This window comes from Strix aluco, chromosome 22, assembly GCF_031877795.1.
Source record: "Strix aluco isolate bStrAlu1 chromosome 22, bStrAlu1.hap1, whole genome shotgun sequence".
NCBI classification, from domain to species: Eukaryota; Metazoa; Chordata; class Aves; order Strigiformes; family Strigidae; genus Strix; species Strix aluco.
The window spans coordinates 7,137,546-7,163,759 of NC_133952.1; the positions used below are offsets into that span (position 1 = coordinate 7,137,546).

Sequence of the window (26,214 nt, forward strand, 5' to 3'; positions counted from 1 at the left end):
TGCAGATCTGCTGGAGGTAAAGCCCGCAGCCAGCTCCTGCTCTGCCAGTCCCGCATCCCCCCGGCGCAGTCCCAGCCAGAGCCTGTCCCGTTTTTCATACGTTCGGAGCTGGTGGCTGGAAAGGCTGCTGGCATTCTCCAGGCTGGGCTGGGGGACCCTGGGGACACACACAGCTGGCAGAAGGACCCTCACGGCCCCACTGGGCAGTGTCTGCAGCTCAGAGGAGGTGCTGATGAAGATGGAGATGCTTTCCAGGGGAGGAATTGTGCCTAGGTTAGCCACAAAAGCAATCCTCTCCAAGTCCTCATCCATCATGATCCTTCCTGCACAGAGAGAGAACCACACCAGGGAGACACGGTGTCACAACCGTGGAAAATGCTCCTCCCTGGGCCTCCTGCGACCACCCCAGCCCTGGACCAAATGTCCAAACCAGCCCTCACTGCACACATCAGCCTTTCTCTAAAGAGCCTGAGCCCCAGCCCTCTGCATCACTCCTCCGGCTGTCCAGAAGCAACAGTGCTTTCCAAAACGGATGAGGTTGCCACTTTTGGCAGACATTGTAAGGACAGGAACACAACCCAAGGCTCGGCCTTTCAAAAGGAGCCCTCTCGATGCTGTGGCATATGCCAGCCAGTCACCCCCTGCCACCTCCTTGGTTTTTCCCTGTTTTTCTTCCCCACATTCACTAAAACACCCCCAACCCCCTCACCGCTTCCATCTTGAGCTCTTCCATCCAGGAGGCTGCAGCCGTCAAAATACGTGTCATCTATCTTGGCTTTGTCTTTGATCTGCACCGTCACGGCACGCCGGGACACGGCTGCCTCGAACCCGACGACGGTGGTGCACTCATCCAAGGGGTAGACAAAGAGACCTGCCAGCAGAAGGGTTTTTTTAGCAACACCAAGCACTTGCTCAGGCCCACCAGCCAGGACCACAGCGGGGCAGCTCCCTCTTGGCACTTCCCTGCATGCTCCTGGGATTTTTCACCCTTCAAAAATTGTAGCCTTGGGCCATGAAGGGTACAACTGAGGACACAATACACTTGGTTACTCTTCCTGAAAGCATCTAAAGGTTTAAGGCACGCACAGAAACCCAGCGCTGTGATATCCCTGGCTCTAAAGCACCCTTCAAGCTTCACCCCTTGAAACTTGCCTTCAAAAGCCTGGGCTTCTGGGTTGCGGTAGGTGAGCAAGGCTGTCATCCCGAAGGCATAGCCACTGACGCACGACGTCACCTGCGACACGGTGAGGGGCAGCGGGGAGCGGGTCGTGCGGTTAATCAGCCCCGGCATCTTCCCGGGGGTCTGTCGGTGACTGGAGAGAGGTGGAAGGGTGAGAATGAATGAGGAGCCCCAAGCACCCAAAACACTTGTGTCCTCCCACCACCTTCACTTTGGCTTCTGCAGCCCTGAGGACAGAAAGGTGACTGACCCGGGACGGGATGAGACCTGGGCTTGACAACGCCACTGGTGGAGATGGGGATGGAGACAAGACCCTGGTGGGAAGGCTCCGGGCAAACACTAGCCCCAAATTCCCGCTGGCACAAGCGAGGACGTTCAGATTAAACCTGCCTGGCTGGGGATAGGCAGCCCCGGAGGTCGACACTGCAGTGGTGGATCACACATCTCACCAGCTCCTGCACCCACCTACGGCTTGAGTCTGGGCAGAACAGGTTAACATCTTTTTTTGGCCCTTCTGCCCTTCTCATTATCCTCCAGACTGACAAGTTTCTCCAGGATAAGACTATGATCCTGAGAGTTTTCCTTTAGCCTGTGGGAAGGGCGAGCAGGCAGGCAGAACCAGGCATCCTCCCTGCCCTCCCACGCCCTTGCCAGTCCTCCCTGCGTTGCGGGGAGGTGGCCACGGCTCTGCTGCCCAGCATCTCCAGCTCCCTCCTGCAAAGGCTGACTCATCCCTCCGCTTTGCTTAGTGGAGACATTCAGATGCAAAGTGGCTACTTCTGCCAATTACATTTCAACTTTTTCCCCCCAAGCAGGTTTTCCTCTGTTCCAGCTCATCTCCTGCAAGACCGAGGGTTTCAAAGGAGACCTTTCAGGTAGCTCTCAGGCCACATCCAGCTCCCCTGGGGCATTGGGAGAAGTTGCTAGGCAGCAGTTCTCCCTGGCTGGCTCTGCAATGCTTTATGCAATGATTTACAAGGCCCAGGAGGAGCCAGCAGCAGTGAAATACATCAGTTTCTCATTTCCTAGCAGTCCTGCGTTATTAAAACCACCTTTATATGCAAATGCCATGGAAGACACAAACGGCAGACATCAAGGCCACAAGCTCAGGCAGGAAAAAGAGAGGAAAAAGGGAGAGCAAGGGACAGCAAGCAGGGCTGGCTGGGATGGGGGAGAGCAGCCAGGGCACCCCAGCATATAAAACAGCAGTGGAGAAAATGATGGAGGGCAGTAATCCGAGGGCACGCTCCTGAATCCCAGCCAACAAACTCAGCTGTTCCCAGTTTAATCCTCCTCTGCTTCCACCACAAAGGCTGCTCACACCACGGAGCCCGGGGGATGCATCCAGGGGGATGTAGCCCTGCACGGTTGGGAGATGCAGGAGCGTGTCCAGCTCGGCTGCTCCGGCACAGGAGTCCTCCGTGAGCCCAGGGGAGGCCATCACAGCGGGATGCTCCAAGCCACACTAACAGGGCTTGTAAAGTCAGGAGCTGGCAAGTGTTCACCTGCTACAGGGAGAGATAATGAAGGTCGTCCTGCTGCCAAGATGTGGCAGAGGCCATCAAGATATCGGGAACTGATTAAATGGCAGGCGGGGGAAGAAGGAGGGGGGAATATTTTGCCTTAGGGAAAGAACGAAAGCAAGAAATAACAAGGGGAAGATGCTCTTTACCAGCTTGGCAAAACGGCAGTTCATTACGGGGTTGCCAGAGAGGTGAGAATTCAGGCTCGGGGAGCGTGACTTCAACTTGGCAGCTCTCTTGGCTGCAGAGACTTACAGCAGAGAGATCCCAGCCCCTCGTCTTTCCTGCACTCACGGGAGATGGGGACATGCCCCCACGGGAGCTGCTCTGCCAGAGGGGATTTCTGCATCACCCAGGCCGACACAAATGTTAAGGGACCCTCGGCAGGACGCAGAGCCCCGTGCTGTGTCCTGTATAAAGCGAGCCAGGAGAGTTGCACCTCTCTGGCAACTCTGGCGTGGCTCAGGGGAGCCCTGCACCAGCTCTGCCTGCTATGCCAGCTGCAAAAACTGCCCCAGAAGAACAGGGAGGCTCGGTGGGCTCTTCCCAGCTGCTTCATGCCCTTTGGACAGGGTTGGGAGGCAGCCGGCTGCTGCCATCACAGCCCAGGGGCTGCTCCACACACATCGTGTCGCCAACGCCATCAAGTGACTGCAGCATAGAAAGGGGAGAGCGGGGAGGCTGGAGTGGGGGAGAGCAGGGGGAGAGCTGGCTTCTCTCTTCTGTGCCCCCCCAGGAACCCACCCCGGCTGCTCCCCATCCTCCCTTTGCTGCTCCAGGACCTGCCCTCGGTCTCCATCCAGGTCATGGGGCTGGACCCTCAGGACAGGAGCTGGCAGGACCGCACATCCCAAAAATTACCACCAGCATTAACTGCTGCCCAGGGCATCCCTGCCTCCACCCAGCCCTCAGCACATCCCCTCACTGCCACCAAACGTGCCCTGCCTCCTGCACACAGCAGGTGTGGGGCCATCCCCAGGACCCGGCCACATGCCTCCTGACCCACGGCCTCACGCTGCCTTTGGCATCCCGGGAGGAGAAGGGGGAACCGTTGGTAAACACCTTCACCCAGCTTGCTGCACCGCCAAAAATCCCCCACGCCCACAATCCCATCGGCCAGGGAGCAGCTCAGGGCTGGGGACAGAAATTGTCCCTTGGCCAGCCACGCTTAGGACCTGGCACACTGGGATGCTACCATGTGTTCATTTATTTTTTCCCCTTGCTTTGTAAACGCTCTTTCCTTGGCAATCTGCCCCTCCTCATGGCCACAGAGGAAGGAGCGACGCCATTAACGTGCTCGCCCCGTTCCAGGCCCTACCCCTGGCTAAATGCTGTGCAGGATTTATGGAGAAGACCCTGATGCTGCACCGACGTCTGCGGCCGGGGCCGGTGACGCGCGGAGTGCGCAGACGGCACTGCGACACGCAGGCTCGCCCAGAGCTTGCACCAGCCACTCCTCCCAGCTGCAGGCGCCGGCCCCAACGCTCGGGTGAGGCTTGGGGCTGGATTTTAAAGGACTGGGTTGGAAAGGGTGTTTCTGCACCTGAAAAGGGGGTGCGATGCTTGAAGAGCTGCTCAGAGCTGCCTGGGTGCATCTTTGCATCTCTAAGTACTGATGTGCCCTCAAAAAATGTGGCTTTTGAGCATGTGTGGTAAAGACAGAGGCACAATAATGCTCTTCCAAGGTGTATTTTCATGCGTTGCACAGAACAGAGCAAAGTGTGAGCACACAGCCTGGCTTCTGCTCAGGGCCCAACTCCCAGAAGCAGGTTGGGGGCCCAGCGGTGCCACCACCACGGGCTCCCTGGCACCCACAGCCAAAAAAAGGCCAGTAAGAACCAAACCAGCACTTGGCAGCTGCGATAAAACCACATGCTGTCTGCAGCACATCCCACCTGGCCCTGGTGTCTGAAGGGCAGATGTCCAGATGCAGCTCCAGCTGCTTTTGCCCCCCAAGACACGCACACAGCCGTGTGAAGCCCAGCCCTGGTGCTGCACATCACGACGGACGCATTTTAGGGCCGTTGAATCGCTTGCACCACCCTGCTGTACCCTCTTACCAGCCTCAAATGGGATCCCTTGGAAATCTCACCTCCAGGTCCAAGCCAGACCTGGGTCATATCCACACTGCTTGGAGGGTGCCTGTTTTTCCTGCAGCTGGATAAAATATTCCTTCTGCTTCATCTGTATCAATCAACACTGACATCCAGTGGCTTGTCAGGATGATTACAGCCTGGACACAGATGTACAGTCCTGGACAGACGTCCCTGCCTGGTGGTGGGATGCCCCCTTGCACCACAACCCTAGGAGCTGTCGGGCCACCACCATGGGAAAAGAAACTCCCACCACCAAGACAGAGGAAGTCCTGCGCTTCCCAAACTTTTGGGGCTCTCAAGCAGAGCCACACTTTGGTATTTCCCTGGTTTGGCAGTGGCAGCATGGCTCGGGCAGCACACTGCTGGGGGACCCCGACTTTGCCTACCTCACCCACATCAGCTGCAGGTCACGCCTAAGACATGCAGGACCCCTCCAGCAGCTCTCCCCCAAAGCACCAGCTCAAACCTTGCCAGGGGGCTGCGACTCCCCAAAACATTTCTAGGAAAAAATAGGAGCAAATGGTGTCCGAAACGGTGCAGGCAGCATTCTCCTGTCCGAGCCCCTGCACAGGGCAGGGAGGGGAGTTTTGCTGGCTGATGGCAGCACCTCCTGGAAGTGACACAGATCCACCATGGCAGACCTGTGGGAATCTCTCATGGAAAGCTCCGGGAGCTGTTCTCCCATCTCCAGCCTCCCCTCGCCTCAAATGGCAAGCGTGGGGTATCCCACCTGCTGGGAAAACCAGCAAAACAGCCGCCGTGCTTCACCCCAGAGCCACTGAAGGGTGACAGCATGGTACCCCGCTGCCAAAGCAGTGACAAAGATTCCTGGCCAGAGGCACACATATCCCTTTGGGAGCCAGCCTGTGCCCCAAGGGACACCCCGAGGCCTTGGATATGAAGGCTGGGGGAAGGTTGGGGGAGCAGGCGGGTCCTGCCAGCACCCTGCTGAGAGGGGCACCCCATGAAAGCAGCTGGGCTCCCCCTTCCCAGGGGGATGCAGCACCAGGTTGAGACGCGATTGACAGTCCCAGCAGAGCCAAATTTTGGGGACTGTCAGTCATACCCCTGGCAGGTCTCTTGGGCCACCACTCTTGCCCCAGAGCTGGGTCTCAAGGACCTTGATTCATGTCCCAAGTCCTATTTCTAGAGCCATCAATCACGTCCCTGGGCAGACAGCATTTCTGATACAGGGTTTAGTTAACTCCTGCCTCGCTGGGCTCACAGCTGCACCAGTGCGGGAAAATCTCTGGGTTGATCCAGAGGGGGAGGTTTTAGCCCAGACACCTTTCGGCTGAGCTAAAACTGTCAGGCAGCCAGCCCCACGCTTGGGATGCATCCGGAGCCAAGGAGACACAGCGGGCCCCCAGGAGCAACACAGCCCTTCTCCATCCACCCCTGTCCTGCCCTGCCCCAGCCACGTGTGACAAATACAAGCCAGGTCCTTGGTGCTTTGACCCTTACCGGAGGGATCTGAGTCCCCCCTCACCCTGCCAAGGTCAGTCCTCCCTTCCCCCAGACCAGTTGTGTCCACAGCTGGGATATCCCACCTGGCTGCCCAGGAGAGCAAAAGCCCATTCCCGCCCCAGCATCGTCCCCCCCATCCAGCCTCCTTTGCTTTCCCTGTCCCCTGCCTGCAGGGAGATGAAGACAGTCACTATTAATGTCTGTAGAATTTTGGGGAGGGGAAGGACGCTCAGGGGCTCACCATCCATCTGGGAAAAGGCAAGGCAGGGAAGCAGCAGCTTGCAAAGTGTGGGCTTGTGCCTGCAGAAATATTATGACAGGGATCTCTTCACAGAGCGGCTTTGTGCTGAGATTGTGCACAGCCTTGGGAAGTAACAGCCCGCACACACACACACACACACCCGCACACCCCTGCAGAGCACACACAGCCCAGCCTGCTAAAAAGGTGCAGGAGCAACTGGAGAGTAGCCACTGCTTTTCTTACCTTTCCTGGAAGAAGAGAGAGGAGGAGGAAGAGGAGGAGGAGGAGGAAGGGGATGGGGGGTGTTGGAGCAACTTCACCCGCTCCTGCCAGCCCCCGCAACTGCCCGCAGCTGGGCTTGCGGGGCAGGAAGGGCAGAAGAAATCCCGAAGGCGGCAGACACGGCTTCAGACTGCTTTTGTCTCTGAAAGACACGGAGAGACGGAGATAAGGAGAGAGAGAAAAAGGGAGGGAGAGAGGGAGAGAGAGCAAGCGCCAGGGCTTGGGGTGGGGGGAGCACTGCACAGTAGCCACCTCAGCAACCTGTGGCATTCACCCCCCCCCAGACCCTCCCCGGGGCCCTCTCCATCGGGCAGCGGTGCTGGGGCTGCCAGTGCTGTGGGGTGATGGGTGGGGGTCCGGGATGGGGAAGGGGGCTTACCTAACCGGCTCCAGCAACATGTGCCCCTGTGGCGAAGCTCTGCCCGGGAAGCTGGGGAGGGTTTCTTGCTCTTCGGAGCCAGCACCCAGCTTCCCACTGCCAGCCAGCTGATGAGCACACACTTTCCGGAGCTGTTTGGGTGACCATCATTAAGTGGAGCCATTTGTTTTGTCAGGGAGGTAACCATGACAATCACCCTGTACACACACCACTGGCTTCTCTGCGCCTCCTCCCCTCGCTCCCCTCCTGCTCCCGGGGGCTGCAGGGGAAGGGGCGAAGCCCACCCGGGCAGAGGAGATGCCCTTGTTGGCAGAGAAAGGGGGATGCAAGCCAGCATCCGAACTCATTTTACCCATCACCCCAACTTGCCTCCCCAGGGTGAGATTTTCCACAGTAGCTGCCGAGAGAGGGAAACCCCCCCCTTTCTCCCATCGCCTTTCACTTCTGTCCTCCCCTTGCTCTTTTAGAAAAAGGAAAGCATCCTAAAGCCCCCCAAAATCAGTCTTCTGCAGCCCTAGGCCACATCTCCCCTCTTCCCCCCTTGCTGTTGTCTGCTCAGCCACCCTTTCCTCCCCAGGCACACCCCAAAGCCCCCCACTGAGCAGCCAGGGGGCACAAAGAAGGTCTAAAATGGACCATCCCCACTGGCAAAGGGGAGTGGTGCTGTCACAGCGGGATGTGCTTGTGCAGGACACAGTCCCTGCCCCGAGCAGCCTACGCTTAAACACAGGAAAAAACAACCTGTAGATGAAAAGGGAAACTGAGGCAGCAGGAAGGGAATGAGCTCGGCCACTGTCCCAGAGCAGAGCTGGGCACCAGACCTGGGCCAGAGCAGGCAGATGAGTAAAGCTCCTCCTCGCTGGTACCTAAATTCGGTGATAACGGCGCTGCTGCCGGGAGGCAGCTTGCTAACATGGAAAATATCACCGTCTCCCTCGAGAGGAAAAGCTCTCTGACACAGCAGTGATCTGCAGGAGAACAGAGGTTGTTCCCTCCACCTCGTCCTACGCAGAGATGCAGATCCACCTGCAAATCTGTCTGGTTTGAGTGTCCCACCGCAGACCTGTCCCTGGCAGTAAATCCACCACCACCGGCAGACTGAGCCCCTGAACTCACCCACCAGGCTCTGCGCTAAAATCTCTCTTCCCTATAACCCCCACGTCTCCCTTTCTGTCTGAATTCAGACGAACCCGGAGCATTTTCTTTCTCTCCCTCGTCTCTAAGCATACATCCCCATCGTAGGAAGACTGGGGTGACCCTAATAAACTAGTGTCCCTAATAACCCATCTTGTCTTCGCCGAGAAGGATGTGCTTTAAGGGAAACGGCAAGAAACTCTGCAAGCAAACGCCTAGTTGAGAGCTTTTTCCCTAAGCCCAACTCCCAGAGGCTGACTTAAGCCCTGAAGCTTGAGAATTTATGGTTCTTGCTAGACAAATAAGTCAGCCACGGAGAAGCCTGCGTCCCATGTTTCCAGCGCCTGTTAAAATGTTTGCTTACTATGGCTTTTGGCTCTTATGAAGAAAATAACATATGTCAGGAGAAATCCTGGGATTCATACCAACAAATCTGGTAGCTGCGGCATATTTATTCATAAAACAGAGCAGGATCTGACATGGAGGCTGAGGCAGATGCGAGACCTTGGGAGAACAGAAACAGAGTTGTTTTAGAGGGAACTAATGTTTAGGACCAAAGGTGAGGCTGCATCGCCGAGGGCATCAATCTGAGGTTCAAAAGAGCTCACAGGGGCCTTCAACCAGCATTCGTTCCTCCTCATCTTCACAGAATCATCTGGGTTGGAAAAGCCCTTGAAGCTCCTCCAGTCCAACCATGAACCTCCCCCTGACCGTTCCCAACTCCACCAGATCCCTCAGCGCTGGGTCAACCCGACTCTTCAACCCCTCCAGGGATGGGGACTCCCCCCCTGCCCTGGGCAGCCCATTCCAACGCCCAACAACCCCTTCTGCAAAGAAATACTTCCTAAGAGCCAGTCTAAAATCTTCTCCAGGTTGGCCATGCCTAGGAAGCGCCACTGTTGGTAAGAGCCACCTCCTCCCAGGGAGCAGCAGCTGAGAAATCAGATGGGCTGCAGCAGGGGCGTAAATGAGACAAAATTTGGGGGAGGACGAGCTAAAAATAGAAATTGAGCTCACCAGAAGTCCCATCTCTTAGCTTGCGGCTTCCCGCCCCAGGGTCAGGTAACAGCCGGCGGTAGGCAGCACCTCCAGACATCAAGGCACCGCAGAGGAGTATTTCCAGTCCTGTTTCAGGCCTGGGACAGCCCAGGTGAGTTATGGGACCAGCTCAAGGGCAACCAGTGGCCACGCACGGGCAGGTTTTCCCAGCTGCTGGCCGCTCATTATTCAGCTCACTCATGCTTCAGCGTTACACGAGCATGTGAGCGCAGCACTCTTGTGTTTGCACGCTCCAAACACAGCCTGTGTCAATGGGCTGGGAGGTTTGGGCATGATAAAATAAGAAAAAAAAAAAAAACCACAACAGAAAAGAAACAACCCTAAACCAAATCTCCTGCTAGATGGAAAGCAATAAGCACTTCTCATTATCTCCATGTGCTGCTCTGTATGTAAATGCAGTTTTTCTCATCCTGAAATGGTTTGGGAAAAAAAAAAAAAAATCATCCTGTTGGTAGATGGTGATGATAAAAAGGGATAACACGGGGCTAAGCAGGGACTGCCTCCTCCTCTGAGCAGGTACGCAGACTGACGAGGACCCTCCGGCCTGTTTGGTGGGTGAGGACCACAGTTAATTCCAACGCAATTCCACGGTGCAACACCTGCCCTCCCGAGAGCTCTACTCCTAGCACAGCCAAAGTCCGCTGACGAGGGGAATTAAGGATTTATTTAATGTTAATCTGAATATTTATTTCATGGTTAAAAGAATATTTAATTATATGACAGCGGGCTCCCCAGCGAAATCAAGGACCCTGCACAGGTGGCTGAGCACCCACGCTGGGAACCCACCCCTGCCCCAGAGGCTGACGGAGAAAAGTCTTCAGGTACAGAGGACACAACACAGAAACACACGCAACCGCCAGCACGATCACACCTCCCTGACACTCCCCAGAGCCTTCAAAATCCCAATAAATTATTGCAGCTAAGGTAGAGGATTAGAAAGGAGGGCTTAGAAAGATCTGCCTCCAGCTAACGCTGCCCAGCCACGGGCAGCTCTCATTTCCTAAGCCTCGATTTTCCCATCTCTAAAATGGGGCTAATCCCAATTACATCTCTTTACTGGAGGTGTGCGTCTCTGCAAGAAAACATTCCACTGGGAAGCACGAGCATCTCTTTCTTTCTGCAGCTGAAGTGCCCATCGGCCTCTGGGACTTCCCACGTTCCTTTTTATTTTTACCCGAATTAATTAGTTAATGTCTCAGACTTGCTTTCAGCTGCCTGCTCTGTTCCCATTGAAAATCTCCTCGCGTTCAGCTCCTGCGTTCAGCATCCTCCTGGGCACTGCAATGAGTTGCCATGGAAAAAAGCCATGATGTCACCTCTACAGATAAAACTGCCAGACCCCAAAGTTCACACGTGTGGCTGGGGGGGATCCCAACGTACAGAGGGACACAGGGCTCTCACCTCTGAAGAGGAAACAGAATTAGAGGGATGGAGGAAAAGCATCGGATGACAATACTTGATGATCACAGGTTTTAGCTGGAAGAAAAAAAAAATAAAATCACAGAGGGGTGTTAGAAGAGTGATAGCGAAGGGCCCAGTCCTGCCTAGGCTAATCACCAACACCAGCAAGATTCCGTGAGGTGTGGACAAGATTTTTTGTACACAGAAAGAAATAACAGCTCAGATGGAAAGTTTCAGGCTGTGGGTACGAACAAAGCGGCCCTGTGTCTTCATCAAAGGGCAGGTGATTATTGAGACAAGGAAGGAACCATCGTCTTGGGAACTTCTGGCTGATGCCCCCAGGCTTGGCTATTTCACTAGTCCCGCCGCATATAACAAACACACAAATTCAGACCCTCCTCACGGGCTGCTCCTTCCACACAAGGTTCAGGCAGCCCAGCGAGGAAATCCCGCAGGCTCTTCCCACACTTCTTTCCCTTCTGCTCTCCCTTTTTCTCACCTTTATTCCAGGAACTTTAAAGAACAGGTTTGATATCGGGTCTAAGCCAGCTCCCGCCCTACAGCGAGAGACGGGACACAAATGACTCTCCCATGTTCCTGCCAATTCTACACCTCCGTGACTCATTCTACAACCTTGTTTTTCACCTACATCTCTATTTCAGAGACAGAAAGAGCGGCGGTTCCCTCACAAATGTCACAGCCTCCGCGTGATTCCCTCAGCCTCAGCTCCCAAAGGGATTCCATGACGTGGGAAACCCAAGCCCCGCTCCACACCGTGCAGGGGGCCGGGCCCCACATCATGCAAAGCACAGCCTGACCCCCAGCCCCACATCATACAGGGGACTGAGCCCCACATCACACAAGGCACAGTCCAACTCCCAGACCCACACCATGTGGGGGGCCAGGCCCCATATTAAGCAAGGCACAGCCTGACCCCCAGCCCCACATCATAGAAGGGATAGCCCGACCCCCAGCCCCACACCATGTGGGAGGCCAGGCCCCATATCACACAAGGCACAGCCTGACCCCCAGCCCCACACTATGCAGGGGACTGGGCCCCACATCACACAGGGCACAGCCTGACCCCCAGCCCCATATCATAGAAAGCACAGCCTGATCCCCAGCCCCACACCATGTGGGGGGCCAGGCCCCATATCACACAAGGCACAGCCTGACCCCCAGCCCCACACTATGCAGAGGACTGAGCCCCACATCACACAAGGTACAGCCGGACCCCCAGCCCCACACCATTGGGGGGCCAGGCCCCATATCATGCAAGGCACAGCCTGAACCCCAGCACCATATCATAGAAGGCACAGCCTGATCCCCAGCCCCACACCATACAGGAGGCTGGGCCCCACATCATGCAAGGCACAGCCTAACCCCCAGACCCACACCATGTGGGGGGCCAGGCCCCATATTATAGAAGGCACAGCCTGATCCCCAGCCCCATATCACACAAGGCACAGCCTGACCCCCAGCCCCACACTATGCAGGGGACTGGGCCCCACATCACACAAGACACAGCCCGACCCCAGCCCCACACCATGTAGGGGGCCAGGCCCCATATTATGCAAGGCACATCCTGACCCCCAGCCCATCATAGAAGAGACAGCCTGACCCCCAGCCCCACACTATACAGGGGTCTGGGCCCCACATTGTGCAAGCCACAGCCTGACCCCCAGCCCTACATCATACAGGGGACTGGGCCCCACATCACACAAGGCACAGCCTGACCCCCAGCCCCACACCATGTGGGGGGGGGCAGGCCCCATATTAAGCAAGGCACAGCCCAACCCCCAGCCCCACACCATGTGGGGGGGCCAGGCCCCATATCATGCAAGGCACAGCCTGACCCCCAGCCCACCATACTGGGGGCCATGGTGCCCCATATCACACAAGCCACAGCCTGACCCCCAGCCCTACATCATACAGGGGACTGGGCCCCACATCACACAAGGCACAGCTGGACCCCCAGCCCCACACCATATAGAGGACCAGGCGCCACACGACGGCCGGCCCCCCAGCACAGCCCAGGGTAGGACAGCAGCCCCCCCCCCCCCAGCCCTCTCCATCCCCCCAGCCCTCTCCGTCCCCCCTTTATTGCCACCCCCCGGGCGGGGGCCGGAACGCGCCGCTCCCGGAACGCCGCCGCCGTGGCTGCGGTTGCCGCCGGGCCGCGGGGGGGGGCCCATGGTGCCCGCGGGCGGCGCAGGCGCCCTTCCCGCGCCCGGCGCCATTGCGGCTGCTCACGGCGAGCCCGGCGCCAGCGCCCCGCGGCCCGGACATGGCCACCGACTCCTGGGCCCTGGCCGTGGACGAGCAGGAGGCGGCGGCCGAGTCGGTGAGCGGGGAGCCGGGGAGGGGGGAGAGCAGCGGCGCGGGGAGGGGGGGGGCGGCCCGGCCCTGAGGCGCGGGGTCCCCGCGGCTGCGCTGCCGCCGCCTCCTCGCAGCGAGCGCCGGAAACCCCTTTTCTCCCCATTTTCTTTTCTGGCGCATCAAAGGGGCAGGGAGGCCCCTGCCCTTCCCCTTCGCGGCGGGGCCCAGCCTGCAGCACCGCTTCGGGGCGTCCCTGGGCCTGGGGTTTGCCTTTAGGAGCAAAAAACCCCCCTTTCTTCCTTTTTTTTTAATTTTTTTGCCCCCTTTTTGAGTATCAAAAAGTCAGCGAGGCCCCTGTCCATCCCCCTCACCCTACACCCAAACACAGCCCTGGCAGCAGCACCACTTCAGAGCTGGGCACCAAAACGGTCCCTTTTTCTCTCATTTTTTATGCCAGCATCTCTATTTGTTTGAGGCGTTGAGTTTTTTTTTTCTTTTTTTCTTTTTCTGAGCCCCTCAAGCGCTGCGCTTTAGCACGGAGAGCATTAACTCGGCTCCTGGATGTGTGGAGGACCCTCAGGGCTCCTCTCCCTGTCCCGTTTCTGGTGGTAAAACAACCCCTCGGCGGGAGGGACTTGTCCTGGGACAGCCCGTGTCAGCCAGCACTGCGCTTGGCTTGAGTTCCCATCCTGGAATGTAATTTTTCTCCCATTTGTGGTCAGCAGAGCTGTTAGGGAGCAGAGATGCAGGGACAGAAAACAACCCCCTTCTCCGTGTTGTCGTTACAGCTTAGAAAAAAAAGTTGTCTTTTTGTTGAAACTCTTGAAATCAAGTTCATCTCTCTAACTTCACCCCATTTACCTCCGAGCTGGGGCCTGTGCAGCAGTTCTAGCCAGCGGTAAATCTGGAAGCCTCGATGAAAGCTTTTCCTGGCCAGTAGTAAAACGTAGGTATGGGAGCCTTCGAGTGACTCTGATTTTGTGTTTTTCCTCACTTGTAGTTGAGCAGTTTACACCTGAAGGAGGAAAAAACCAAACCAGATGCCAATGGTGAGTTACAGCCGCTCAAACGGCCTTAGGAAAGGCGTCAGGTTTGTCCGTTGGGTTTGGAGCGCTGTTAAATTCCCGATTAGTCAAGAAATTCCAGAAAAGGAAACATAAAGCTAAGATTAAACAGCAATGTAGGCTAAATATCTGGCTCGCGCTGTTCTTCTGCTAGGCTTTTTTAAATCGTGGTTTGCTGTATTCAAGGAGCTGTGCGGGCAAAATCCGTTGGTTTGGCTGCACAGAGCAGTAACTTGGGTTTCTTCTGTGCAGCAATACAAGCAGGGCTCTTGTCAAGAAAATGGGCTGTTTTACAGCTTTTCCCACAATATTCAAAACTTAAAACTCTGTGGGTAGGGGCTGCCTGACCTCACATCTGCCCCAAAACCGTCTGTTTTAATTTAGGTGCTGTTGTCAAGGCTGATGACAACATAGAGAAGACGGAGGATGAGGAGAAGGGTAAGTGCCTTCTTGAAATAAGCTTGGGCAAGGAATGTTGAAAATAAATTAATTTTGTATATACTTAAAGTAAGTCTGCCTTATGTCTCAGGATGGATGATCTTGTATCCTGCCCCAAGGACTTAATTGTAAGCCATGTCCTTCCTCCATAATACTTTTAAAGCCATTGGGTCCTGTAATAACTTGGGAGACTCCTGGATTAGAGTGGAGAGAAATAAGGGGATAGCAGTATCCTCAAAGGCAGGACTGGATACAGGAGCAGTTGGATAACCTGGAGCTGGAATTGCAGTAGCAACCAACATGTTGCGTTTATGAAATGGCTGTTAAGAGGTGGGTATCAGCTCTAAATCTTTCAGAAGGTGGCTTTAGAAAACAAGAGTTATTAGCAAAACCCCAGCGTGCAGCAGTTTACCCTTCCGTTTTGATCTCACTTATCCTCAGCCCTTGCTGCATTTCAGCCCTGGAATCTTTCAAAGTACCGTTTGTCCTCAAACTTTCCTTAAAAAGAAAAAAAAAAAACCCTAAAAGGTGTCTGCCCACATGTCAGGTAATAGTGAGGCTTTAAGAGGCTTTTAACCCCGTCCCGCCTTCCAGTTAGGTGCTCAGTTAAAATATCTGAAATAAGCAGAGTTCTGTATCTGTTAAGGTCCCCCTTAAAACAGTGCTCGCTTTGGTTTGTCTTCCTGGATATTAAATGTGAATCTCTGGGATATCTGGATAGCTGTCCCATTCAGGAAGTTTGGGCTCTTTCATGACTTTGCTCTGTAATAGAGAATTTCAGTATTTGGCTGCATCTTGTCCTTTTTGCAGTGTTTCAGTGGGAGTGACACCTGAAACAGGCTGCGATTTATTTCTTTTTCCTACCTCCTTTTTCAACAGAGGACAGAGCTGCCCAGTCCTTGTTGAACAAGCTAATTCGCAGTAACTTGGTCGACACAACAAATCAAGTGGAGGTGCTGCAGAGGGATCCCACATCACCTCTCTACTCCGTGAAGTCTTTTGAGGAGCTGCGACTGTAAGTGCCCGTCGGTTCAAAGCTGCTGGAAGGGTAACGCAGGGATGAGCCAGAGACTTCTCTGCTTTGAGCTGTTAAAAACTGGGAACAGAAGTATTAAGCAAGCTCCCTTGTGACTGTATTTTTCAGCGTATTGTTTGGCGCACTCGGTTGTAGGAAGCCTCGTTCTTGAACTCAGGGAGAGCAGCGTTGACTCATTTTTGGTGCAACTGCAAGAGCAGATGTGAGTTTTGAGCCGATCAGATAGCTGGAACCTCCCCTCGTGTCCCGATAGATTCCCTGGCTGCGTAGGAGATGCCCCTTAAAAGTGCACAGGTTACTGCAAATCTGTCATTAATAAATCAGCGTATCGTTTATCGTATTATTTAAATGCAAGGAGAATTATTTTATCTTGGTGCCTTGTGAAGGCTTCCATCTGCAGCAAGCTCATTTTAATTCCTGGTCTGTGTAGAGTGTCACTGCTTTCTATAATCAGCTCTAGTAACACTGTTCTGAATTTTCACGTATGGTTTTTCGGTCTTCAGACGCCCAGAGGAGCTCGTGTGTGATAAGCTGGGTGAGGTGGACAGAGGAGGGAGGGCTGGCCTTCCACGGGGTTATGGGAGTCACAACGTGGGACATTTTGGTGTCGGAGGCATCGCTGTTGCGCAGCGAGCGCGGGAGGCTCGGAGCAGGCAGTGTTTTGGAAAACAGGAGATTTGTTTTATTGACAGACGTGACGAACGCAATCATTTTCTGTTCCTGTTTTCTGACGGTTATTTGTGAAGGTCCAGCAGCAGCAGTGAGTAGTACAAAGGGAAAAGCTTATCTTTTCTCTGCTGGTGATACTGGATTTATGTACTGGAGAGACTACTAGCATTAGTATCTTCTGACCCCTCCTGTTGAATACCTTTACCAGTGGAGCTTTCAAGCAGCAATGGCTGTACTTAAGGCATGGCAGATTTATTTTTTTTTTTTAATGTGCAAACGAGGCTGCCCCGTTGGGATTGTTGTTGGTTATACAGATGATCTCAGTTTTGTTGCTCTTTTGCAAGCTCCACAGGGAAATCGGAGCCGATGAGTCTTTTCACTGTGAAATGTCAAGATGTCGTTTCACTTTGTTAATGTTAGTGGCTGAACGTTTACAAAAAAAAGCTGAGGTCCTGTAGTGCCTGGTAGACTAATTCCCATCTTTCAAAAGCCAAACACTCCAAGTGAGTTAATGATGGGGGCAGCCAGACTAATTGAGTCTTCATTTTGTTATGAGTTGGTGTATCCTTGGCAACTGTTGCAGAGTTGGGCTTTGTACGTCCTTGCTTCTGAGCAGCACAAGGTCACGTTTTCAAAGAGCTTTTGTTCCAGCCATCCTCTGAAAGTAATATATGATTTTTTAAAAGCGTGTTGTGCTGAATAGGAAGTTCTTAACAGCAGGAAATGGTGGGCAGGAAGCCTGTCACCTGCTTTGAAAGGAAAGCCCTTACTTCTGAGCACTGCTAACAGCACTCCAGCAGCACTTGGAGGTCATCAGCTAAGAGTTCGCTAGTGCCATAACCTGAATTTTAGGTTGTTCTTGGATCATCTTGTCTACACAAGAGCCTGCTGAGGCTAGAAAGCTCTCTTGAAAAAGCAATTGATGAGCACCTGAGGACACACCTGGGTTTGAGGGCTGGGTTATAACCATAGGTCACTAGGTGTAGTCACGGTGAACTAAGGTTATCAGTCCTTTACCAGGTCTGTGTGCTAAGCCGGGATCACTCTGCTGTTATGATGTCAGTTTGTATTACAGAACCACGACTTGCTGAAAGTCCTTGCAATGATTTCATGACGTTACACTTCATTCTCTTCCTCACATACTGAGGTTGCTTTGGCCCATATTTGAGTCTTCAAGGAGTGATAATTTTGGTGCTGAGATTAGGCAAGGCTGAGGAAAAGGGATTGGCCTAAAGGACAGGATTAATGCTCTCCGCTCTGGGATTCCCGGGATTGTCTGAAAAGCTGCTTTAGAACAAGAAGCCCGGTGCTAGCCTTAGAGCTGTGACACGTGGGTTTCCAAGTCGCTGTGAAAGGCAGGCGTGCAGGCTGACTTACTAAATCGAGGGGCTTTTGCAAAGCTTCTTTTCCAGACTTTCTGCTGTCACTTGTAGCTTCCAGGCACTGATCGTAGGCGTTGCACCAGTGCGATCAGAGCGGGTGCACAGAAAGGGGCAGCTCTAGGTCCAGTTGCAAGGTTTTTTCTCACCTTTTTGTACACAAATGAAAACCAAATGTACTTTAATAGGTCACAGTATAAAAACTCCTCTGTTTTCAGGAAACCGCAGCTCCTGCAAGGAGTCTATGCCATGGGCTTCAACAGACCATCTAAGATACAAGAGAATGCCCTGCCCATGATGCTTGCTGAACCGTATGTACACACGCTTCCTGCTCCCTTCCAGTATAGGAAGGATTTGAAAGATTTAGTGTACTATTACTGAGCTTTGGAGGGGAGGATGGTGATGGGGAAAGCTGTCTGGGCTGTGGTGAAAGGGTTCCCATGCCACGGTGTTTCTGTGGTCACGAACTGTGTGACAGCAGCCCTGGATTTGTCCTTTTCCTAGTGCTGGTACTGAATACGCAGTGCCACGGCGTTCGGTGGAGGTCAATACGAATTTTCTAGTCAGTGTAGTGGAGAAATAATAAGACTGCTGTGGAACAGAGCTCCAGAAATCCTGGGTGGGTGGGAGTAGTTGAGATGCTGCGTTGCCTGCATGGCTGGTTTTCCTCTCCGTGCCCCTGAGCTGAAGTATATGAAGTGTTAAGACACTAGGGGGAGATGTGCAAAATGGAAAAGTACTGACAGATAATCATAGTTTTCCTTCCAAATCTCCATAATCAAGAGGTGCTGAAAGAGGGAGTTGGTAGAGGGTAGAAACTAACTTCTGCCCTGTGGAGCGTAGCTGGTCAAGTTAGACGCCAAGCCAGAGCAGTGATAAATCTAAAAGGTATTAAAATGCCACTCGCTGCATTTTCTTTATCATTGAACCCCCTGAACGTGTTGTCTGGGTGGCTCATCTGGTTGGGCTCATGTCTGCTGTATGTTCTGCAGCCCACAGAACTTGATCGCACAGTCTCAGTCCGGTACTGGCAAGACAGCTGCCTTTGTCCTGGCCATGCTCAGTCGCGTCGAACCTGGGAACAAGTACCCACAGGTAAATTTTTTGGGACGTGACTGTTTTTGGGGGGTTTTGTGGTGATGCAGTGCCACCTAGTGAAGAGGCTGGGCTTGCCTTGAGGCCTTTGATAGTAAATTCATAGCTTGATGAACCCACCTCTGCGATGCCGTTTATGTAAAGTGCTTAGCAGGGGCTGGTGATTTGGGGATCTCTCAAAATGCCTTTAGTGCCAAAGATGCAGATTTTTCTCACAACTTGTTCCTTTCTCTCCTTCCTTTGCATCGCTCAGGCTGCCATTGCTCTGTGAGGAGTTAAATCGGGGAGGGGGGGATATCATTCTGGGAGAAATTAAATCAGAAATATTGCAGGCTGAGGGTGGTCAAGTAAGTGGAATTTGGGATGGAAGAGAAGGTATCTGTGACAATAGAGCGGAAATGCCAAGAAAGGGGCTTTTTTAACCCAATTTCCTTATGAGATAGTTGAGCAGTGTTACCAAGGCTAGAATTCTCCCCTTAAAAAATGCTGTTCTTATCTCTTAGTTTAACTGTAGGTGTTAGGTTCCGTGTCACTACTGTCCGTATATGTCCCCTAGCAGAGTAGCTGCACTCTCAAGCCTGAGGAGCAGAACTGAACGCAGAAAGCCAGTAGGTAGGTGACAGTGTTGTATCAACTCATTCCCCTAGTTTCAGAATCTAGAACTGATGGGCTTTCAGAAACTGTTCAGCTGCTCCCACGTTCATCTTCAGGAAAACCTCAATACTAAGGATTTTTAAAACCAAGTGTGATAGCGTTGCCTAGGACGTTGGTCCTCTCAAACACGTTACCCTTCTCTCCCTCCAGTGTTTGTGCCTTTCCCCAACGTACGAGCTGGCACTTCAAACTGGAAAAGTGATTGAACAGATGGGAAAGTTTTATCCGGAGCTGAAACTTGCGTATGCTGTCCGAGGCAATAAATGTGAGTAAGGTGAAACGCTACCAACAGGCTGTAAATGAGAAAGTGATGTGCAGTACAAACAATAGAGCAGTCAGATGGTGAAACAGGCTAGTTCAGAGAGGGGCAGAGCATTTCACTGTCTGCACAGCCATCTTACGGAGGCCTTCCTTTCTGTCTCGGCAGTGGAGAGAGGTCAGAAGATCTCCGAGCAGATTGTGATCGGCACACCCGGCACTGTGCTGGACTGGTGTTCCAAACTGAAATTCATAGATCCCAAGAAAATCAAAGTGTTCGTCTTGGATGAGGCTGACGTGATGATAGCAACCCAGGGCCATCAGGACCAGAGCATCCGCATTCAGAGGTGAGGACTTGGCGTACGTTGCCTGAGGTGATTTTTGTTTCTTTTGATTATTGCTGTTTTGTAAGGCAGGGACAGCAGGGCTAGATTCTTGGCTGGTGTCTTCACCAATAAAGCAACAAGATTAAAATGATATATTTAGCTCTAATCCAGATGGTTAATAGAGGCAGAATGTCAGGGGATGACAAGCAGTTTCATTTTCTTACAGAATAAAAAGCCTGTCCCTGGAGCAGGGTTTATTCATTTTTAAGAATGCAAGTCTGGATGCCACTGGTCCATGAGGGAGCGATCAGGTGTTGGTAAGATTAGCATTAGTCCTTCCAGCCACTGAAATAACTGGTTCTGAGATTACTGTTCTGCTTTGCCCATAGCATTAATGCCGTCAGGATATCAGGGGGGCGACAGTGTTGCGTGGGAACCCTGCCCATTTTGCTCTCTCTTACAGAATGCTCCCCAGGGACTGCCAGATGCTTCTGTTTTCTGCCACTTTTGAGGATTCTGTGTGGAAGTTTGCTCAAAAAGTTGTTCCTGACCCAAACATTATCAAACTGAAGCGAGAGGAGGAGACACTGGACACTATTAAGCAATACTACGTTCTGTGCAATAACAGAGATGAGAAGTTCCAGGCTCTCTGTAATATCTACGGCGCTATCACCATTGCCCAGGCCATGATCTTCTGCCACGTGAGTCCTTTTGGGGAGCGTTAGTCCCAGCAACCCCCTTAGTGTCTGCTATTGCTAAAAACCCAGCCAGGCATGCTTTTTAGAAAGAAACTGTGAACATGAATTGCCCTTTTCTTTGGCTTTTCTGGCTCCTTTTTTGAGGGAAATCTTGAGAGCCATGATAGCACTGGCTGGTTTGTTTCTCTGGGTTTGTCCATCCAAGTCATTTTTATTCTTGAAGTCCTCTGAAGCAAAGATAAAAGTAATGCAGTTTTCCAAAGCAAAGTGTTACTCAGAACTACCGAAAAAACCCAAAATGCTGAGCTTGGAAAATGGATAAAACTAGAGCAGGATGAGGGATGGGGAAGTCTTGTAGCTCTGTAGCCAATACATAGCTTTTCCCAGGACTCCATTTCCCTGATAATTATCGGATAATTGGTGATATACCTCTGAGGTCTCCCTGTGAATCATACTGAGACTTTTTTTTTTTTTTTTTTTTTCTGGAAGCCACCATTATAACTCTTAGGAAAAAAACAGTGCTGACAGTACCAGAACAGCCACGTAAAGCTAGCTCAGACAGGATAAAGCCTGTATTTGGAGCCTGCTGCAGCAGCAGTCTGCTTTTAGGCTCTCTCGAGATATAATAATATCAGACATAATCGGAGCTCAACCATCATAATTGGAAACTGTTTAATCCAAGAGTGTGTAGAGCCTCTACTGGATTTCACAGCTACATTCAGCTCGAACCCTGACATTTTCCAAGCTGAGTAGTCTTGTTTACTTGACACTGCCTGCAAGTTTTTAGCGCACATATGTAATCCCTCATGGAGTGAAAGCTGAGGAGCAGATCACAAAGAAAACGCGTACTTTTTCTTAAAGAAGGGTTCCTGTGGTGGAACCACAGGATATGAGCTCTGATATGAGAGCTGGGAACACAGGTTGTAGTGGAGCAGGGGTGGGCACAGCACTTAGGAGCTGTTTCCTTTTGAGATATAAAAACTGAGCAGCCACTGAGCTTCCAGTCGACCCCAGAGAGGTTTGTTCCTGCTTTACAGCATTAAAACTTCCTCCCAAAGCTGGGCCTCGCTCTGTGTTTCAGACTCGGAAGACGGCCGGCTGGCTGGCGGCAGAGCTCTCGAAGGAAGGCCATCAGGTGGCATTGCTCAGCGGGGAAATGATGGTGGAACAGAGAGCCGCCGTGATAGAGCGTTTCCGAGAGGGCAAAGAAAAGGTGCTGGTGACCACAAACGTCTGTGCCAGAGGTAGGGGACGGCAGAGCTGGGCCGGAGAGGGGCAGAAGCAGTGGTTCCTAAGATAACATACTGCTGGCCAGCTTGCAGAAAGAATTGGCCACCTCAGGTGTTCCAGTCTGGACAAATTAGGGTCCTTAAAGTAATTCCTGGACTTCTGGGCTGCTGTGTCTGTGCATGTGGGCAAACACAGGACTCCTTGTAGGCTTCCTGCAGCTTGAGATGGAAAAGTCCATCCTGTGAGAGTTTTATGCTTCTGGCACCGAGCCTGGCTTGTACTGCAGACCCTCAGTGGTTTAAAATAAACATGTTCTGAAATACGGAAATCTGAAAAAGAGTGAACTCCAGCAGGAATTTGTGTTGCAATTTGACATCCTAGAACAGTTAAGACAACACAGTACTTGGGGGGGAAAAAAAAAAAAAAAAAGAAAAAAAGAGGCCTTTACGGCTTCGGAGAGGAGGAGAGAGTTTCCAAACTATGTTTGGTTAAAACATCTCCGACTGCTTTTCTGTTGACCATTTCAGTGGGATTCTCTGGTGTAACAGCTAGATAGTTTTTATTTCAAAGTACCCCTTGTGGAAAAGATACATTTCAAAGTTTGAGCCTGGCTTTTAGCTCTTCAGTCAGTGCGGAGGCAGCCACGCGGCAGCTCTCTGAAAGCTGCTGGAAACTGCTTGTTGGGTAACCTGGATACGGTGACCAAACCACACGCAGGTCAGGCCAGAGGAGGCTGTTCCTGCTCTAAAGTGGTTTAAATGTAGTTGTGTGATCTGATGCTTTCTTTTTATCAGGGATTGATGTAGAGCAGGTCTCTGTTGTTATCAATTTTGACCTTCCTGTGGATAAAGACGGAAATCCAGATAACGAGACTTACCTGCACCGGATTGGACGTACAGGTCGCTTTGGCAAGCGAGGACTGGCTATTAACATGGTGGACAGCAAGCACAGCATGAATATTCTCAACAGAATCCAGGAACATTTCAGTACGTACCCCCAGACTTTCTTCTTTCTCTAAAATTAGATGTTATTTGCACAGAATTCTGACTGGCTGTATACTGAGCAGGTATTTATTGAGCCTTAGACTGACCAGAAGAGCCCGTCAGCTGCGCTTTGTGTAATGTCTCTTAGGATTGTGAACTGCTACGTATGATAGGAGCAGAAATGAGTCAAGTAGTCTTGTGTGCTGGCTACCTGGATAGTCCTTAAAATGGATGTTCCAGAGATGGGTAACATTCGAGTACCCGGATGGGCCTTTCATAAAAGAAAAAAGTTTTATGTTGTAGTTTTAAAACCTGACTGAATGTTTCATGGATAAACCTGAACTCCTCAAGACCAGCTAAAGAAAGCAGCTTTCCCTTCTCTGCTCTGTGTTACGAAATCTGACTTATTTCTCATCTTTGCCAGACAAAAAGATAAACAAATTGGATACTGACGACTTGGATGAAATTGAGAAGATAACTAACTGAAGTACAGCTGCTGGAACTGGTGTGTACCCTGCTGTGGAAGCTCTCCCACTACAATTGGATCAGCGTTCAGATTGGCACGCCTCTCAGCTAGTCCCGAAAAAGGACTCTTAAAGATATGAGTACACAAAAATTACCTCATTTTAAAAATTGCAGTTGGACTTCAAATTGTGCAACTATGGAGAGGAAGAGGAAATGTTTACAGAAGCTTTTAACATTTCTTAGTTTAGCCTTAAAACGGGAAGATTTTTTTGAATTTATGGAATATACTTGCCAAGAAATGGGCAGTATGTAATTATCTAAAACAAATTTAGGAAAAAAAAAAAAAAAGAAGCTTTATTGCCTTTAATTGGAATAAAGTTCAGCATTAACCTGATCATTTAAAACTCAACAGTCAAATATAGAATGGACATAAGAAGAAAAAAAAGAAAAACCAAATAAGGCAGCTGGTTTTTGGCTAAAAACTCAACTTGTACAAAATAGGATGTCATTCTCTTTGGCGCTCCCCTGAGCTCTTTAAGACTCATTTCTGGCTTCCTGATGGATTTGCTCTGCTTTTCCTTACGTAAATTGTCTTAAGGATGTCTCCAGTAGCTCATACTCGCAAACACAGGTGCCGTGTTGCTTTTGCTGGGCAGTATTTTCTTTTAATTTGTCCTTGATTTGTTAGAATGGCCACTCTACATAAAGCGGTGCGGTGGTGACAGTGCTTAAGTACGTACTCTAGAAGGTCAGCTGAAGCGTTTCACCTCACCAAGGGGTAGGTGGGCGGGGTGGGGAGGGAGGGGCAGTATGAAGGGATCTGTACTAATCAATTTTTTTTTGAATAAATTCACCTCCATAAAATGCTAATGACTGTTGAAGTGGGGGTCGGTCACCTTTAGGCAGGTGATGCCAGTTCTAAGATGCTGCTGTGAAGCTCTACGTGAAAAATGTACAGAACTGCTGGGCTTCACCGATCAGTGATAGGAGTAAAATTTTAAAAAAATCATCATAGCTTGTATTGACCAAAAAAACCAACCTTTAGAACACCAAATTTACATATTACAGTATGTTTCAGTATCAAGAGTTTTGAGTTAAAATTGCTCAGCCAAATTGCAGACGGGAAGCGCTCCACTTTCATTGTGCTCGTAGTGCAACAGGTCATCAGTCCCTCGCCCCAGGGTGATCCTTGCCGGAGCAGGAAGGATTTGCAACTTCTGTGCTCGGGCTTTATTTCGGTTGGGACCATTCTCGTGCGCACAGCTGAAAGCCTGTGGGTTGTTCCCCCAGCCCGGTTTCCAGGAGAAGGAGGCTCCTGAACTAGAACTTAGGGTGCACAGCTCTTTTTGGGGAAAATGGGACATGCGTGAGCAGCCATCGGCCTGCTACTCGGTGCAGGAATCACTTCAAAATAAATGTATAAATTGTAAATTTAACTAGGGATTTTCTTTGCAATTTTGGCCATCATATTCTGTTCAAAGACAGGAACATGGATCCTTTTACCAAGTAAAAAAAGGCTCATTTAAAATGTACCTAAAATTTTAGGAAATTGTGCACCCTTTTATCAATTTGTATAAAGGCTTTAGTGAAAAAAAAAAAACAACTGTTAAAATTAAACTTTTTGTATTTTGGGGTGTATCTATTTTTATTCTGTTGGAAACCTATTTAAAGTGGCAGGTGAGTGAGTGCTTGCGTGTCGAGTGGAAGACTTGTTTCAATCACCTACTTTAATAGTACAGCTGAATGACCTCATGACAGCAGAGTATTGGGTTGAATTGTCATGAAAGCTGCTGCTGGTCCTGTGTGCTGTTTCTAATGTACTTTTAATTGGAATAAAGAACACATACTGAATGATGCCTCTGCTGATTTCTTGCTTGAATACTTTGTTGTTGTTTAAAAGCCTTAGGAAAGGACGTTCCCAGCCAGGAGTCCTGATGAGTTTTTCTATTTATGACCTTCTCAAAGCATCCTGTGAAGGACTGAACTTCACCTGATTTAATGCTAATATTTAATGTTGAAATGCGGCCCCTCACTCCAAAAAGGCCATTGAATGACTCGAGCGTGTCCAGAGAAGGGCAACGGAGCTGGTGCAGGGTCTGGAGCACAGGTCTGATGGGGAGCGGCTGAGGGAACTGGGGGGGTTTAGTCTGGAGAAGAGGAGGCTGAGGGGAGACCTCCTGGCCCTCTGCAACTCCCTGAAAGGAGGGTGCAGAGAGGGGGGATGAGTCTCTTGAGCCAAGGAACCAGCGGCAGGCCAAGAGGGAATGGCCTCAAGCTGCGCCAGGGCAGGGTCAGACTGGCTCTTAGGAAGGATTTCTTTGCAGAAGGGGTTGTTGGGCGTTGGAATGGGCTGCCCAGGGCAGGGGGGGAGTCCCCATCCCTGGAGGGGTTGAAGAGTCGGGTTGACCCAGCGCTGAGGGATCTGGTGGAGTTGGGAACGGTCAGGGGGAGGTTCATGGTTGGACTGGAGGAGCTTCAAGGGCTTTTCCAACCGAGATGATTCTGGGATTCTTAAAAGCTTCCCACAAGGAAGCTTGTTAAATGATACTGCACAATAAACAATGTCAGATAAATACCGTTCCTTGCTAGTGCAGAGTTGCTGCTAAGACCTCCCCTGCATCCCCAGAAGACTTCGGAGAAGAGAAGGAGAGCTGGGGGGCAAAAGTAGTGTTTTCCCTGCCCTGTGCTTGCCTAGGTAAAGCCTTGATGTGGTTTTTAGAAAAGGACATAAGTACGATGCACGTTTTGGAGATGCTGTAGCCTGGGTGAATTTGTTAGAGGACAAACTCTTTATCTTAGATGGAGCAATTCAGGAGGAATGTCCTCTAGCATGAGAAG

General features: G+C 51.5%; 2 protein-coding genes across 3 annotated transcripts in view; one reads left to right on the top strand and one right to left on the bottom strand.

The window, feature by feature from the left end:
- VWA5B1 (von Willebrand factor A domain containing 5B1) overlaps positions 1-6,816 on the bottom strand; it is a 29,194-nt gene extending 22,378 nt beyond the window's left edge. Inside the window, exons 1-4 of the mRNA XM_074847972.1 lie at positions 6,751-6,816; positions 1,153-1,313; positions 710-871; positions 101-323 (exon numbers count right to left, since the gene is read on the bottom strand). Coding sequence (XP_074704073.1) covers positions 101-323; positions 710-871; positions 1,153-1,291 — 524 coding nt within the window. The 5' untranslated portion in view covers positions 1,292-1,313; positions 6,751-6,816. The remainder of the gene's footprint in view (positions 1-100; positions 324-709; positions 872-1,152; positions 1,314-6,750) is intronic.
- Positions 6,817-12,971: 6,155 nt separating this feature from the next.
- On the top strand, positions 12,972-25,227 carry LOC141933353 (ATP-dependent RNA helicase DDX19B). 2 transcript variants are annotated; one of them, XM_074847946.1, is made up of 12 exons: positions 12,972-13,106; positions 14,082-14,130; positions 14,530-14,583; positions 15,463-15,598; positions 17,886-17,978; positions 18,660-18,762; positions 19,567-19,681; positions 19,844-20,021; positions 20,464-20,701; positions 21,780-21,942; positions 22,723-22,914; positions 23,336-25,227. In XM_074847946.1, exons 1-12 carry the CDS (start codon positions 13,050-13,052, stop codon positions 23,395-23,397), a joined length of 1,440 nt encoding a protein of 479 aa, XP_074704047.1. In that variant the 5' UTR covers positions 12,972-13,049; the 3' UTR covers positions 23,398-25,227. The 2 variants fall into 2 exon arrangements, with proteins under 2 accessions (XP_074704047.1, XP_074704048.1); XM_074847947.1 differs by lacking the exons at positions 12,972-13,106; positions 14,082-14,130; positions 14,530-14,583 and adding an exon at positions 14,715-14,913.
- Positions 25,228-26,214: the final 987 nt, after the last annotated feature.